This window comes from Cyprinus carpio, chromosome A20 (assembly GCF_018340385.1).
Source record: "Cyprinus carpio isolate SPL01 chromosome A20, ASM1834038v1, whole genome shotgun sequence".
NCBI lineage: Eukaryota > Metazoa > Chordata > Actinopteri > Cypriniformes > Cyprinidae > Cyprinus > Cyprinus carpio.
In genome coordinates this window covers 8,146,937-8,164,678 of record NC_056591.1, presented here as the reverse complement: position 1 = coordinate 8,164,678, position 17,742 = coordinate 8,146,937, and the positions used below count along the sequence as shown (strand labels likewise).

General features: G+C 35.7%; 1 protein-coding gene across 1 annotated transcript; it reads right to left on the bottom strand.

Moving 5' to 3' along the window:
- Positions 1 to 671: 671 nt before the first annotated feature.
- Positions 672 to 17,201, bottom strand: LOC122148947 (uncharacterized protein C14orf132-like). Its single transcript, XM_042777543.1, has 2 exons — positions 16,879 to 17,201; positions 672 to 2,158 (listed from the first exon to the last, which is right to left on the bottom strand). Exons 1-2 carry the CDS (start codon positions 16,903 to 16,905, stop codon positions 1,928 to 1,930), a joined length of 258 nt encoding a protein of 85 aa, XP_042633477.1. The 5' UTR covers positions 16,906 to 17,201; the 3' UTR covers positions 672 to 1,927.
- Between the last annotated feature and the right edge of the window lie 541 nt (positions 17,202 to 17,742).

Below are 17,742 nucleotides of genomic sequence, written 5' to 3'. Positions count from 1 at the left end.
CAGTAGTCTTGTAAAACATTTGGCAGTTGCATGATAAGAATTAAAACAGTACTGATAAATCTTAAAAAAGAAGGTGTTTCTGCTGTTCCCTACTGAAAAGACCAGCATTATCATATGATGGGATGCCAGTGTCTCCATCAATCTGCTTAACTGGCCTAAAGGAACATTTAATCCAAAAAAAATGAAAGTTTGCAGAAAATTTACTCACCCACAGGCCATCCAAGATGTAGATTAGCATTACATCACTTGCTCACCAATGGATCCTCAGCAGTGAATGGGTGCCATCAGAAAGAGAGTCCAAACATCTGATAACAACATCATAATAATCCACAAGTAATCCACATGACCAATTCATAAACCACAGTAATGGATACATTACTAAAACATATTTGTTTGGAACTGTTTTGGATCGTTTTTTTCTTGTAAACGTTGCTTGATCTGTGCATATTATTCTCCTGATTCAGATGAGATGACTTTTTCTGGAGAAATTAGGACTCAAATTTTAGCCGGAAGCAACATTTTGAAGTTAAAAATGTTTTAATGATGAATTTGTTTCTCGGAAACAAGATGTTAATTGATGGACAGGAGTGGTGTGGATTACTTGTGGGTTATTGTGATGTTTTTATCAGCTGTTTGGACTCTCATTCTGACCGCACCCATTCACAGCAGAGGAACCATTGGTGAGCAAGTGATGTATTGCTACATTTCTAAAATATGTTCTGATGAAGTTACAAACTCATCTACATTTTGGATGGCCTGAGGGTGAGTAGATTTTCAGCCATATTTAATTTTTGGGAGAACCTTAACTAGCTTCTCTAGAAATATCATGTTGGTCACCTAGCCAGACCAGTACTAACCTGCATAAGCAAACCTGGAGTGGTTAATTAATTTCTTTTAAGTAAAATTGTTGGTCTAGTCATATGCTTCATTTGTGGATTAAGGCTTTGGGATACTCCAAAAAAGACACAATTAAAAAGAAGAAGAAGAAGAAATAATGACATAAATCTCTTCAAATGTGTGTTTGTTTGGAGAGTTGGTGGGATAAGAAGTCGCAGCCACTTTCTCCCAGACAGCATGAGACAGTCACCATAGCAACCCCACCTTTTATGCTGAGCTCATTAAAAGCAAAGCTTTGACCTCTACTAAATACAAACTGGACCTGTCACCCTCAACTAAGGGGAAGAAATGATTTATTGGTATGAAATCATTCACTGGTATGCAGGTTTTAATTAAAATCATTGTGTGGTGCATTTCTTAAATGTTAAACTGAACCTTTCATCAACTAAAGTGGTGGTTTTACCATGCAAAGAATTAAGAGAAGTGATTGTCTCCAAATTGTTATATGCTGGGGCGAAATAAAAAGACAAAAAAAAAAAAAAAATTCTTTTATAAAAAAAGGGGTTTAGTTTCCTGTTCTGGCCACTTACATACTGCACTTCCTGTATTAACATTATTTTATGGTTACCTTTCCAAAATGGGTTTGGGATTCATTTCAACTCTCTAATCGCTGCTTTAAAAAGGTTGTTGGATGACTTTCAGAGAGCAGTGTTTTGCCCTCTAGACATTTAAAGCTTAATAACAACATTTGTCATTACATACTAAAAGCAAAAACGTACAAATTATTTGGCAAAAGACTGGCAGTATTAGTCACACAGACCAAAAAAAAAAAAAAAAAAATGAAATCTGTGATTTTTCCTCACGTTACACTTGTTTAGCAATAAACAATCTAGTTAAAAAGTTTTCAACATGAAAATTACAATGAATCAAAAATAATTTCTGGAACCGTTCTATGTAAAAACAAAACAAATAAACAACAAAAACTGTGTAGATTTTTTTTTCAGACACCGTTCGTCCGATGAGGGGCCCTATATTTGGGGGACTCAAAGCCGAATATGTCTCCAGAGTTCCGCTGGTTTCATTCCAGAGGTCAGAACGTGAAGGCGTAGACGACGCCCACCACTATGATGTTCCCGATGGTGGCGGTGATGGCGATCCACAGCCAGATGGCGTCTCGGGACATGGGCTGCTGCTCCTCCTGTTGGTTGTGAGCTGCCAGAGCGGCGGCGTGGACGCTAGCAGAGGAGTTGAAGAGAGAGTGATCCGTGCTGTAGTCATCGTGAGGTGATGAGTCCATGAAGGCTCCTGTCATCACAGGGATCTGATGATGGAGAAGAGAAGAGGTCAGACTGATGATCATGCAACCGAATGATTCCCTCTTCTACATCAGTAACACTCTGATGTGCATCCTGGTCTGGTTTTATAGACATCTTACAAGAGTCTCACTGAAATCACTGCTAGGCACAATTACAGCTCGAGATACAATCGAGAAGTGCACTCAAGACTGCTTTATCCTTAGCCTGCACTCTTTCTAATAAAAGATCCAAAAGGGGTTTTCACAGTGATGCCATAGAAGAACCATGAACCATGCAATGGACCTATACATTTTGATTTGATTTATTGATTTATTTTCATTTAGATTTATTGCAAATAATAATATGACAATAATATGATTTTTTTTTTAACTTAATAATATGACACCACAAATTTTACTTCTAATTTAATTGAACTTTTGTTCAGAAAAAGGACAGACGTCATATGGCTACAGTAAGTGCATTGACTTGAATTACTGATGTAGATGATAAAATATTATATTACTGAAAATATACTACTGATAAAGTATACACATTAAACGATTTGTAAATTGCTTTGGATTTCTGTAAAATTAATAAAAGTAAGTGCATTTTCTAAAGAAATTGAAAGAATTCGGTTATTGTTTATAATTTCATTTATTTGCTGAGGTGTCAAACTATTGAATGTACCTAAAACTCTTTATAAATCTACATAATTAGTGATTCATTCAATTTAATTTAATTTTATTAGTTTTTAACCTGAAAACTTTCAAATCAAAAGCATTTTTTTAAACAGATAAACTATGATTAATTATTAAATAACTATGGATTATATCCTAAATAACTTAAAATAAATATATGTTGTGGCATTTAATTATTTTATTCACTATTTAATTTCACTATTCACTGTTAATTCATTCACTATTTACTTCTACTACTACTACGACGACTACTTTCATTATTATTATTATTATTATTATTATTATTATTATTATTAAATTGCTTGGTAAGTGACATTTTAACCTGAAATTTTTCATAACAAAAGCAAGAAATATACCTCTAAACCAAATTATCTCCCTATGGCTATACAAGCATCCCTGGGGCTTTCTACTTCTTTGTTTGGAAGATTTGGGCCATAAACCATGTTTTAAAAAAAAAACCATTTTAAAAAACTATTTTATATTTCACACCTGTGCTAATAAATCAGATATGACTATTCACTGAAAATTATTTACAATATAAAACCGTGTCTTTGTCCTTGGCCCTAAAAATTGACTGTTTTAGTAATTCACAAAGCAGAGCTGTCGTTTGCATAACCTTCACAACAAAGTGTCTAACAGATTGCATGTTGACGATTAAAGCGAGAACATGAACGAGAGTGAATAACAGTTCTGGCTATTTCCAGAGACGTGTCTCATCTGTTTCAGGGCTGATCAAAACCTGCATGGGGCAGTAAAGAGTCTGACAGCCTCTAATGAGTCGAGATGAAAAGACTCTCACCACCAGGGTAAAAATATCACAAAGAACCCAGAGATGGCCAATTCATCTCCTCTCTATTCAGCCTGACATGCACACCTGTCTATGCTGTGGTTTGAGGTGTTACACCCTTACAAGCTGCACGCTTCACACATACAAAGACAGATCCTTGTTCTGTTTCACTATGGCAACTACTGACAGAAGAGAACAAGGAATGATTGAGGCAGAGATTCTGTGAATAAAGAAGGATGACAAACTTAACTGTGAATGAGTGGCTACCAGTGAACCATCATGAGTGGATATATATATATATATATATATATAGTGGCATTTCAGTCATAGCTGGACACTTTTTAATTTGTATATTCAAACCTTTTTTAGTAAGCACAAACTGCTCTTGTAGAAAAAATACACTCAAGTAGGACTGAGGTATATTTACGGCACTGTAAAAAAAAAAGAAAGAAAGAAAGAAAAGGACAACACACATTAATCAACGTTTCTGTAAATGTGCCAGTATTAGCCAATGAAGATTATTGGAGTATGTTTTAGAAGAAAACAACTTCAGTCAATCTACTTAAATATTTCACATTTAACGGGCTAGTACACCCAAAAAAATGAAAATGTACTCATCCTCAGAGTAAGGCCATCCTAGTTGTAGATGAGTTTGTTTCTTCATCAGAACAGATTTGAAGAAATGTAACACTACATCACTTGCTCACCAATGGATCCTCTGCAGTGAATGGGTGCCGTCAGAACGAGAGTCCAAACAGTTGATAAAAACATCACAATAATCTACAAGTAATCAACAAGACTCCATTACATCAACTAACTTCTTGTGAAGTGAAAAGCTCAGTGTTTGTAAGAATCAAAATCATCATTAATGCGTTTTAACTTTATACCGTTTCGCTTGTAGCCAATTTAATCTTAATTATGAATTTGTTTCTTACAAATATCACTTCTCAAGTTGTTAATTGATGGACTGGAGTGGTGTGGATTACTTGTGGATTGTTGTGATGTTTTTATCAGCTGTTTGGACTCTCATTCTGACGGCACCCATTCACTGTAGAGGATCCATTGGTGAGCAAGTGATGTATTGCTAAATTTCTTCAAATCTGTTCTGATGAAGAAATAAACTCATCTACATTTTGGGTGGTTTGAGGGTGAGTACATTTTCTGTTATTCTTTGTAAAATTCACTGTTATTCCTTAAATTTAATGTCATGTTAATTTTGGTTGTTTTTGGGGTTTGTTAGTTATTTCTGAGTGAAAACTGTTTCTAGGCTTTTTTTCTTCTTCAGTGCTCTACCACAAAAATGCATATGTAACATTTTATATGACAATTTATTTTAAATGTGAATTTTTGATAGCAATATTTTCCATTGTGCTAAAGGCAACAGCATACTTAAACAGCTGAATTATGGTCAAACTACCAGGCTTACATTAAGACCAAGGACGCTGACCAGAATGTTAAGTTTTCTTTCTTTTTTTATTACTTAAAATCAGAACTATTTTGAGATGTTGTTGATTTATGACTCAGAGGTCAGTGATTGGCTGATTATTGAAGTCTGTGTAAAACAGAGGCAACTGAGCAGCAATCGATACAGCACTGCACCTGCTGCTCCTCTTCACGGACAGAATAACTCCATTAATCTTTAAAGAGAAAAAACTTTCTCTCATCTTTTTGAAGCATGAAAACAGACCTACTGTACGAATAACAGAACTATTAAATAAATCAGCACAAAAACTTTTCCACCTCTATCCTCATGTACAAGATTTCACACTCTTAGAAAAGACTGTGGTTCTGAATGGAACATTGTCTGACTGCAGATTTTCCTGTGAAATAACACTGTAAAAGAGGTATCTTATGAATCAATGCATGTGAAAGAGAGAATGTTTAAACTGGCACTCTATATTAATAAGCAATGATTAAAGGTGAAGTTCAACCAAACAGAAAAATGCTGTCATTATTTATTAGTAATTATTTGTTATCATTAATATTTACTATTTAATTTCTGGCCATGTTTTTTTATACAAAAGTGAAGGATAAAAGGAGCTTTTCGAAATGACCAAATTGACATTACAGATATAATCCAAGTTTTCTGAAGCAATACGACAGGTTAGTGTGAGAAACAGGCTGATTTAAGTGCTGATTTGTGAACAAACAGTTCTTTGGATTTTAATCGTTTCAATGAATCACTTGATCCAGTGCACAAAAACAGCCTGAATGATTCGCTAATGAATCAGACTGATTCGCCTCACAAATCTTACTTAAATCTTTTACAGTCTTAAAAGACTGTCAGTGAATAACAACTTTAAAATATGTTTGTCACACAATTTGCTATAGTAGCTTGAAAGGACTTGGAATATAGTGCACAAATCATAAGGACTACTTTTATTGTGCTTTTTCACCATTGCTTGAAAGCTTCAGTTTAAATTCATTTTAACTGTAAAGAGATGCTAGTGATAGTTTTTACTTTTGGCACTGATCCCTAATAACTCTAAACCAAACAGAGCACTTCACTGTTAAATGAAGCTGTTCTTTTGCATTTTTCTTCTTTAATCAATCAGATTCAGAGGTTCTCAATATTCTCATGACCTCATTCTCCTCTATCGGTTTTTAACATTAAATGACAGTCATGGATTTTACATCTTCAAAAAAAAAAAAATTCTGAATTATGCAGAGAAAGGAACACTATATGAATATCAACCTTTAATTCAAGACCAAGACTTTCATACAATGCAACTGTCACATGAACTCAGTATCTGTTCATTGCACAGGGAGAGGTTGAAATGAGCTGCCTGGAGCTTAATACCATTGAGAGAGCTGCATTAAGTCTTAATGATCCCCATGCTTCCTGATGCCTCTCCTCTGAGCTCAAATATGAAGGATTCAAGGGACAACTCAAGAGCCCAAAGGCTCACAGTAGCAAATAGGCACTATGGGACACCTAATAAAAATGAAATAACGAATGCAAACAAATGCACACATACTTAAACAATAAAATATCTGTAGATGCCCAAGCTTTCTCATGCAACCTACTTAGTCACATGGACCAAAAACAAATCACTCCTGTCCTGTCCTGATATTTTGAATCTCTGCTAAGTTTCTCCAACCTAAACATTCTAATCAGCTCTCTTACTTTTTGTAGGATAACAAGAACGTAGAGGGAGAGCTAAATGTGTCAGTGTTAGAATACGCTGCCACTTTAATCTAGCAAATTGTACATATTTTTTTGGAATGTGATCATGTTTTGAAATTAAAAGATACACTTGAGCGCAGAGCTAAGCATGTTTATACCAAAGGCTTCACTTTGCTTCCTTGCTATGCTTTCTATATTTCTACTATATATTTTATGTAGATAACAAATTAAATTATACACATGTAAAATAAATTTCTACATCATGCAAAAAATATTTGATATTTAATCAAATCTACTATGCATGTTGGTGAATTTCCAGTGTAAAATCAATGAAAAAATGAGGAAATCCGTGTGAGTAACTAATAATTATAGTAAGCATTGCCAAACAAACAAACAAATGACCAGCTTAGACTACTACAAATAATATTACAAAATGTTAATATTCAAATATTAAGAATATTATGAATATACATAATTTAGAGCCAAATAAAATAATTAATAAGCAAAAATATAACATTTTATTATTTACTATTTGCATCTATTTTACTTTATTTAAATAATTATATTCTCAAAATGCATTTATTCAGATTGCTTAGAATCACCACAAATCTGTTCATTGTGAAAACAATACATTTATTCAGTTACATGGTCACTGTGTATTTACACATTCACACATTTTATACTATTACAGGTGTTACCCATACAGTAATGGTTTCTATTTCCTGATTCTGTTTTGTTTCCTGGACTTTTAGTTTGTATTTACTTCCTTGTTCCTGTGTTTAGCCTCTGTTTTCTGTGGATTGCTATTTGTTTTTGTGCTCAAGTAATTTTAATAGCTGCAAATAGGAGTTTATTCATTTATATTATAACTAAACAATCCAAATGGAAGAATATCCATTAGCTTGGTATTGGCTAATGGGGATCCAAATAAACAAACAAATTAAATGGATGGAAATTTCATTTGCAATTAATATATAAATGTTATTCAGGCCTAAATATGTTGGCAAGATGTATTTCTGGACCACATTTTCATGGAGACTTCATATTCAGATCTGTATGTATGTGTGTATGCATGCTTTCTTATACGTTTTCCTCCTCACCATTTGTCATTGTTCTCTGCCTGAAGACAGTTTAAAACATGGCTTACCACACTCTCCCTTAATTGTATAACACAACTATTTCAATTTCCTAAATTATTCTCAGTTTTTGAATAATGTTAGATATGATAATACCAATGCATTCACACCACGCTATACCGATAGAGGTTTATTGTACTGAGAACTGATCGTTGTCATTATGATGAAGCTTCGATCCTCCAGACGCGTGTTATCGCAGTGTCCATGACAGAGTGCTCTCTGTACAGCAGGCCTCACAGCTATTTTTTTGCCCTCCTTCCATTCAAATGTCACAATTTTAAGACAAAATCCTCCTTTCTGTTCACAGCTGCAGCTCTTTGTTCTTGATCCCAGTCATAGAAAACCTCCTTCAGCAACTTCTTTATGAACCTCTGCTTTATTATTAGTGGAGGTGCAGTCAGGGTTTCAATGGCACTTTGGCCTTCAAGGCACCCAAAAATTAAAGAAAGAGAGAGCGAATAGCGAATCCTAGTCTAGAAGGATGATATAGGGTTCAGGAAAAGATTTGACTTTATAAATCTCCAGAGCCACAGGACAATGGCCGATTCTCTCTTTTTTAATTGTTTATTTATTTTTTTTAATTTTTTTATGTGTCATAGTTTTGGATTCACTCACTGTGGTAATATATATTTTCTGCAGTGCTTTTGCCTGTCAGTCACTATCCAGTTGAGTTGCAAACTGCTGGCAGTGTGAGATTTGATTAAGAGTGGCAATCCATCACTACCAATGACTGATTGCCAAAGTGATTTATTCTTGCAAATAAACTTTGAATGAAAGTTCAGAATGATGAAGCACCTTTCTGGATGTTTCCTTTAAGTTTATGATCGGATACACAAGAAATCCTCCACCAAGGGCATGGCATTTGCATCTGCTGTCAATTAAACTTTAGAAATGATATACAAATTCCTGACAGAAACTTAGTGCAACTGTCTGTGAAACTCCTTTGTGTTCAGGTGATTTACAGCGATAGATAACACTTAGCTTTATTGAAGCATCGTTGCTGTTGTTGTTTGCTAAGAAAAAATTGTTAGATAATTTAGACAAACTACCATAAAACACTTGTATGTAATATGTAACACTTTACAATAAGGTTCCATTTGTTAACATTAGTTAACTACATTAGTTAATATGAACTAACAATGAAAAAAATACTTGTAAATCATTTATTAATCTCATATTTATGTCAACATTTACTAATACATTATTAAAATCATTATTAAAAAGTTTTATCTGCTAATATTATTTAATGGGCTTGTGCTGACAGGAACTAACAATGAAAAGTTGTACTTTAATTAAAAAAGATTAATAAATACTGTAACAAATGTATTGATCATTGTTAGGTAATATTAGTTAATGTATTAATATTAACTAATGGACATTATGGTAAATTGTTACCAAAATACACATACCAAACTATTTATTTATTTATTTTGTTAGTTAGTTAGTTAGTTGGATAGTATAAGTTTATCTACTACAAACCAACATTTGGCCCCAAACTATACATTATAGCTTATGGTAATTGTGCAGCCTTTATTATTACCCATTCTGTCGCAGATTTTTTAAATGTTAAATTGATTCAAATAAATTTGTAATACATTTTAATGTTTGTCTACTTAATTGTCATGTCCATTTAATGTTTATCTACAGAAAATAAAAGTTTTAAATGATATTTAGACATGTATCTAGCATGGTTAGTTTTATTATTCCACATATACTTAACTTTTTAAGAGTTAAGTAAGTTCAGGAAAAGGAAATTGTGGGTATTGATTTAACATTTTAATTCTGTCTTTATGACAAAGTCTGCTGCCTTTCCCACTCTATTACTCTTGTGCGTTATCCTATAAATCATACAGAAAGACAGCTCTAATTTAGCCTTATGTTACTGTAGTGGCATATGCTAAAAGCTGTTTTACATTATGTGGCAAGACACAACACAGTCCTCATCTATCCAAGCCAAGGGTTGCACTCTCAAATTAAAGCTCTTCTTCCACAGAATAACAATTTCTCCTCATCTTACAGAGAGAGGACCGCAAAAAAAAAAAAAAAAAAAAAAAAAAAAAAAAAAAAAAAAAATACACCCATTTCCAGTGGACCTAGTGTTGGTTTGGACTGACCTCATATTCAGCTAATAGGGTGTTTGCACATGACCTCATTGCTGTAGTGCAAAGTGCAGCTGGAGGGCAGAAAGTGATTTTTCTACATAGGAATCACTAGCAGAAAATCAAAATACTTGTGCTTGTGCCTCTGAGAGAAGGAATCCTCTGAACAGAGCAAATGAATTAGTGCGCAGTGAACTACACAGCATTATCTACATTGAAGTGCCATTTCCATTCATAGCAGAGCTGAACAAGCTTCCAGCCCCCGTCCCACTGCCTTCATCATGCTTATGGGCACACATTTGCCCATGGCACAGCATTGCTGTCCTCAGTTAGCAGGGAATGACACTCAGGTCTTCCAGGAGGTACTAGATTGGTGATGTGGCATTTGTTCAGCTGGTTGAAATGCCAAGAACTTCCCCATCAGCAGTTTGTGAACTTGTTTTGGCTCGCAATTTTAGTGTCACAGACTGCATTTATTAAATAACCTGAATTAACTTTAATTAAAAGATTATCACTGTGTTCTGCAGTAGTTTCGCCTTAAACAGTCAATATGCAGTAAAACTACTACTACTACTTTAATGTAATTCTGCTCCTGGATGGCCAATGTCCTGCAGAGTTTAGCTTCAACCAGCACCAACAGACTTGCCTGGAATTTTCTAGTGAATCTGAAGACCTTCAATAGCTGGTCCACGTGTGTTTAATCACGGTTGGAGCAAAACTCAGCAGGGCAGTGGTTTACACAACAGCATTTCAAACTGGAAGTTGTTTATTTTTTTTTGGTTTTTGTTTTTATTTTAAAAGTGTTTTTGTTTTGTGGGAATGAAAATGTTTGTGTATAGGTTTAAAAGATTTTGAAAGCAATATTGTTATTGTCTCTTTTTAAACTATGAAAACACAATTTGAGAAAATAGAAATGCCTATATAAATATATATAAATAAATAAAATATATATAAATATATATAAATAAATATAAAAAATAGTGTTGTCATGTGCACGTGTATTACATGTTCAATATATAGAAATGCATATGTGTGAAGGTGCGTAGTGTTTTTTTAAGTGACATTGCCAAATACTGGCCTGGCATGTATGCATGAACATGGATCGTTTTGACAGCTTTGCTGTTTGTACATTAAACTTTTCAAATATGCAAAGGAAAAACCTTTCTGTTTTAAGTACAATCATTGTTGTGCAGTTGTACCCGCAGTTCACATAGCTTAATAACTCTAAAGAGCAAGTGAACCCATTCACTTAAACAATAGGTGATATATTGAGCATGAGCACTAACACACACAAAAATATACATCAATGTCAAAGATGCTTTTAAAAAATACAAATGCAATGATTAATGAGATGGTTAAATATAACAAAAGGTGTCAAGAGATTGGTGATAAAGTTAAAGTATTTATTATCACTGTAGAGTATTGCTATTACAGAGTTGTCCCAAAGGAGAACTGCCCACAATCCTGTAGTGTACATTAGGGATTCACGGACTGTCAGAGTCTACAGTTAGACCCAAGGCTAGATCTCAGCAAAGCCATCACACAAATGGGTAAAGAATCAAAAAGCAGCCATGAGCCAGTGGGGAAATAAAATAAGCCAATATGCATGTGTTGAGGTTCAAAGACTGATGAAGAGGTGCACAGGCACAATGAGTTTTTTTCCACACTTGCAATGCTGGAAAGGATTCAGATGATGGGGAAGCCACTGAATGCTGAGTGTAGACAATAACATAAAAATATTTACACTCTGTCACACTCTGTAAAAAAACAAAAACAAACAAACAAGCAAAAAAACAATCTGGATGTCGCACAGGAGTGTGTTAAGACTATCAATGCTTTTTGCAGGCAGACCAGGGGCGGATTCAGTTGGAGAGCAAAGGCCGCTCACCCGTCCAAGCTGTGTAGGACCACTTCTCGCTGGAAGCATCTACACTTCAGCTGGACAGGGGGCTTCAGCGCTTCATTCAATGGCATTCCTCCAGGTCTTCCAAGCCAAGATCCTCGCTTCCTCTGACGAGTCTGGCCTGGACCCCGCAACCCTCAGGGAGCTGAGGAGCGCAACCGACCTGGCTCTGTTCACCACCAAGACCACCGCTCAGGCTATCGGGAGATCAATAGCCAGCCTTGTGATGCTCAAATGCCATTTGTGGCTGAGATTTACAGAGATCAAGGACGCGGATAAAAGCCAGCCAGCAAATAACATTTCTGGGAACAATTTTCGTGGGAACAATTTTCTACTCAGCCCAAATGAGAGCTATAGTCACGCCGGAACGGGCTCTGGCCGGGCCTCATGGTGGCTGCATCGCCAGTGCTACAGTTGGGTCTGCTTCGTATGCGCCCCCCCTTCAGCACTGGTTGAAACCAGAAAAATGTTTTAATTTATCTTGAAAAATTCTTGCAGAAAATATAGTTTTGTGAGAATCATCCTCAAACTTAATCTTGATCTTGGTAACACAATTATCTTTATTTAAAATGTTTCAAGTCTTTATATTTTTCCTTTTGTTATGCTGGAATAAATCATACTGGAATGTATGCTAAAATTGTTGCACGTGGCGCTCTACCTAGAACATTTTCCACCACCATCACTGAGGCAAATGGTGTATTTATGGTATTTCTAGCAGGATTAGCTGAGCCGTGATAATCAGCCAAACTTTTACTGTGTTTATGAAAGACCAAGTATGTAGACTAAGTATTCTAGTCATGACAGTTTAACATTATGAGTTTAACATTCCCCACTTGGTCAACGCCCACAGAGGACAGGAGGGAGGATCCCGGATTGTGCGTTCGAATAGTGAGTGACGCATTCCATGACTTCGATATCTCAACATGCACCTTGGGGGAAAAAGGACCAGGCCTCTGCGGGGTGTCTGTTCGACCACACTCCAACTGGATGAACCATTTGTCCAGACAGCTTCTGGCCAGTCGGCAGGAGGTGCCCACTCTAAACCGAGCTCATTAACCACCTTGGACAGGACGCGTAAGAGCTCAACATCACTATGATGGAGGTCCTCCATGTCGCTGACATGAGGTGCAGTGTAATCCAGCAGGCTTTGGACAACTCCTCCTTCACATCAGCAGTTATGCCACTGAAATGGCATCATCCTCAGAACCCTCCATAGCACCGACAGACATCACATCTTGTGCGTCAGGAGAGGGGCAGAGATCAGCGGTCATGAAGCGCACAGGAAGGGGACCTGTCTCAGGGGGCACTAAGACGGCATGAGCTTGTAACCTGACTCTGACAGATCCACATCAGAAGCTTGCGGCACTTTCCTCCTTGGCTCGAAAGAGTCTGCAGAGGAAGAGCATGGCAGGGCAAGTTGGGTGAGTTCATTGTCTTGGATGATCATGAGTCTGGAGGATCATATCTCCACAGTGGGGGCAGTCCAACCACCCAAGTGCCACCTCTGCGTGGGCATGACCCAGGCAGAAGACACACGACTCGTGGCCAACAGAAGGTTCAATTGGCTCTGCACAGGAGAGGTTCCAGTGAGGTTACACTCGTGCAGTGGTTAAAACAATGTTATATTTGTTCGGTACACGTCTACCGAACCCTAAGACCCGTAAAAAAATTTCCGGTACAAATATGTGTACCGTTAGACTCAACTCACACAAATCGTGTTCCACACAGGAGATTCAACGTGCAGTTGAGTTCAATAGTAGCATGGTAAGCATTAAGCCTAAAGCATACTTAAGTTTTGACGACAACACAGTAGTTTATACAGTCTATTCCATTTGACAGTGTGCTCACAGGTGGACAACCCATGTGGTCTTGAAAGCTGACCAACATCTGCTGTATTTCTCTCCAGAAGTTATTTACTCCTTGAAACTAGATATGACCAATAAAAATGTCAATATACTAGCTCAAATTAAATGTTGATTTACTCAAATAGTTTGTTGTTGTTCTTCTAATGTTCTTCTTTTAGGAAAAAGGATGAATGTAAACCATTTGTGAAATCCTGTTTTGAACATTTAATAGGAAGGAAATTATGTTTTTTTTTCCTTGCATTATCAGTACTATAAGTAGTTGCATAACTTTTTTGTAATATCACTGATATGATTTAGCTCATTCCCAAAAAAATAGGGTCACCGTTCCACACCATTTGAGCAAAATGGAGCAATTCAGTTAAATCCAGAGAGACAAGACTATATGAGATTAATGAGGGAAGTTGGACAATTAATGGAAATATCGCCAGTAATCAGTGCCATAGTGAGAAACCACAGCCATCTTTTAGCATCTGTCAAAACACATAAAACCAAAGATTCATTTGCATCAAGGGCACAAATGAAGGATGAAACCAAACTAAAAAATAATTTAGCCTTGAACTGCCACTTATTATGATTTGCCTCAACTCTACAACTCTCCACTGAAGGAAAAAAAAAATGTTGATTTACTCCTTGAAACTAGTTCTGATTAAATGTTGATTTACTCAAATAGTTTGTTGTTGTTCCATCACCTCCATTTATTTTTTAACTGTGAAACATCGGGTCAGTGTTGCCACCTTTGTGGACATAGTGATTAGAACAAAAAATTCAATGAGCATGTTCGATAAATTTCACGTTTAATTCAATGTGTTACTTGCAGTTTCTTTGTAATTACTTGTGAAATTTGCATTAGTACAAGTGAAACATTGTTTCAAAGTAAATCCATGATGCTTTAAAATGCTACTTTAGGTAGTTCACTGGGTGCAAATATGTTCTAATGTTCTTTTAGGTAAAAGGATGAATGTTAACCATTTGTGAAAGCCTGTTTTGAACATTTAATAGGAAGGAAATTAAGTTTTTTTTTTTTTTTTTTTTCATTTTTCTCTGCATTATCAGTACTATAAGTAGTTGCATAACTTTTTTACAACATTACTGATATAATTCAGCTCATTCCCAAAAAATAGGGTCACCGTTCCACACCATTTGAGCAAAATGGAGCAATTCAATTAAATCCAGAGAGACAAGACTATATGAGATTAATGAGGGAAGTTGGACAATTAATGGAAATATCGCCAGCAATCAGGGCCATTGTGAGAAACCACAGCCATCTTTTAGCATCTGTCAAAACACATAAAGCCAAAGATTCATTTGCATCAAGGGCACAAATGAGGGATGAAACCGAACTAAAAAATAATTTAGCCTTGAACTGCCACTTATTATGATTTGGCTCAACTCTACAACTCTCCACCGAGAGTCAGAAGCATATAGAAACTAAGAACTCAGTCCAGTTTGCCTGTTCTGAAATAGATCAGACTTGGCATCAGAAATCAGTCAAACCAAAACTTACCTATTGGACGTGACTTTATGAGGGTAATGTCTGTTCTAAGGGAACAGTACTGTTCTGGCAGGCAAATTTGAACCCTGACTTGGCTCTAAGTTAGTTCAGCCACTAATATTAAAGCTTCTGCCTCCTGGCTGTCAGGAGAAATGACACAGAGAGAAGACACAACACTAATGGAGAGATCACTCTTTGATGCCCTGTAACCTATCTCTGTCTGACCTTGGAACAAATCCATATGTAGCACAATCTAGTCTGTGATACACACCTTAAGTTATTTCTATAGCTCATCCAGTAAGAGGGGAAGGTTGTTTAGTTTCACCCCTGGCTGATTTCACAATGATGTTGTTCACTTCGCTTAGCTACATCCATTTAAATGGCTCTGTCAGTGCAATTTTCTGATGTCGCTCCAAGCGGAACTTGTCTTGTTCATCTGCCTACAAGAAAATCCCCATCCAAAACATTTTGGCTTATAAAAGAGCAATTTTTTATCAAACCCCAGAAAGTGGTTGCCATAGGCGGAAATTATGATTTTTCCCTTTTAGTAAGTTTCTTCTGCTGCAGTGTTGAAACACTTTATACTTTTGATTTTTTTTTTTTTTTCCTTTGCCAAGTCAATGAAACACGAGGAAATGAACATAACTATAACTCTTGAGCACTGCTGTTCTCTTCCATTAGCCTTCCACCAATAATTGCTCTACAGCTCATTACAAAGGCTGCAGTTGTTCCTATCATTTCTTAATTTTTATTACTCTCTGAATCATGCACACTGCATACACATTCTAACGGTCTAATAAATGCAATAATTTCTGATTATATTTAAGACTATCAGAACTGCATATAAATATGTTTAGGACTGATTTAATTGCAGTAAACTGATACTGGTTGTAAAGTGTGTGGATGAAGTAATAAACAAAAGACAATTTATATATGTTATAATGACATATAATTACATAGTCAGTATTTCTTGGAATTTTTTATTTATTTTTTTCTCCAAAAAGCTGACAGTTGCTTGCTAATTGCCTTCGGTAACTCATTCTTTCTAAGTAAAATATTGCTGAATCAATATCTGCCACATGCATACAGGTTGATTTTTATTTTATTTTAAAGGGTGACTAAGAAGAATGTCTTTGGTATTTGGCTTATCATGAACTCCACAAGTTTGTAAAAAAATAAATAAAAAAAAAATAATAAATAAATAAAAAATGGTGACATACAGTATGTTCCCCAGCATGATTTGAGAATGTTACAAAGAGCATCTTGTGCTTCAATTGAAGTAAGACCATCCAACCTTTTGTACAAATCAGTTCATACACTTGTATTTGAGTGTATAGTGACCGAAAATTCCGCAGAATGTGGATTCTAAAATCCTAAAACTGTGTTTATTTTTTTTTATGTAGCCTATAAACAGGATTTTAATTCCACTATTTTTAATGTCGTCTGTATAGTTTTGGATGTAGACTTTTGGACCCCACGGTTTATATAGTATATATCTGAATTAGTTTTGCTGATATGATTAAGCTGAAATGTGTACATTCTGACTTCAACGAACAGTTCCACGTGAAGTTCAAGCTGACTTTATGACTTCATGCACATCTGTATCTATAGCTCGAGACAAAAGCGTGAAATGTCTTACCTGCGCGGCCATAAATGACAAATCCATGATGATTTGTTTATCGGAACAATAACTAAAGCTTCAGGAAGCTCGGGTAAGCTAGCTTTCCGTGTCGTCTCTGTCCACCGGGGCAACCTATTTACATCTAAATGACATCGTCGTGTTCAGCTGCAGCCTCCAGATAGCCTACATGAATCCTCAACATCTGATGTGCGTCTGCGATCATTTTAGAGACGGATCAACAGCGAGACGAGAATGAGAGAGACCAGAGGAGACGAAACAAGAGGAGAGAGAGATAGAGAGAGGGGGAGCGAGTGCTTGTCTTATTCATATTCATTTATTTTTGTGACGTCTCGAAAAGATTAGACAAGCTTTTGTAGATGCGCCACAGTCATGAGCGAAATATTTAGTAAAAATCGCTCTTTTAAAGTCAGCTATGCCCGATTTATCGACACCAAAAATATGACCATGTTAATTTCTGCAGCCATAAATAGTAGCAAACCAAAAAATAAATAAATAAAAGATAAAAAAATAAACAAACAAAAAAATATTAACCCAACAAACATTTAAAAAATAAATACAGTTGCATGATAATTTTATTTTATTTATGGATTTGCCGGAGATATATTATTTCAAAATCAACGTGTTTTTTTTTTTTTTTTTTTTTTTTAATCTTCATACCACTGAAACACAATATCTAACATTAAGTAGCCAAACAAAACAGTTAACATGTTAATGTGATCATAATTTGAGATAGAGGAAAACATACTTGGAGAAAGGTAATCGTATAAGGCTTGCTGTCCATGATGGAGTGCTAAGGAACGAGACTTGAATAATATGAAGCCAAATGCAGTAAAAACCTTTTATAATTAATAAGGGAGTCAG

Bases quoted from the DNA above. Each gene is read 5' to 3' on its own strand.
- LOC122148947 (XM_042777543.1), bottom strand. From the start codon at position 16,905: ATGGATTTGTCATTTATGGCCGCGCAG. The intron at 2,159-16,878 runs GTAAGACATTTC...CTCCATCATCAG, and splicing joins TGTCATTTATGGCCGCGCAG to ATCCCTGTGATGACAGGAGC.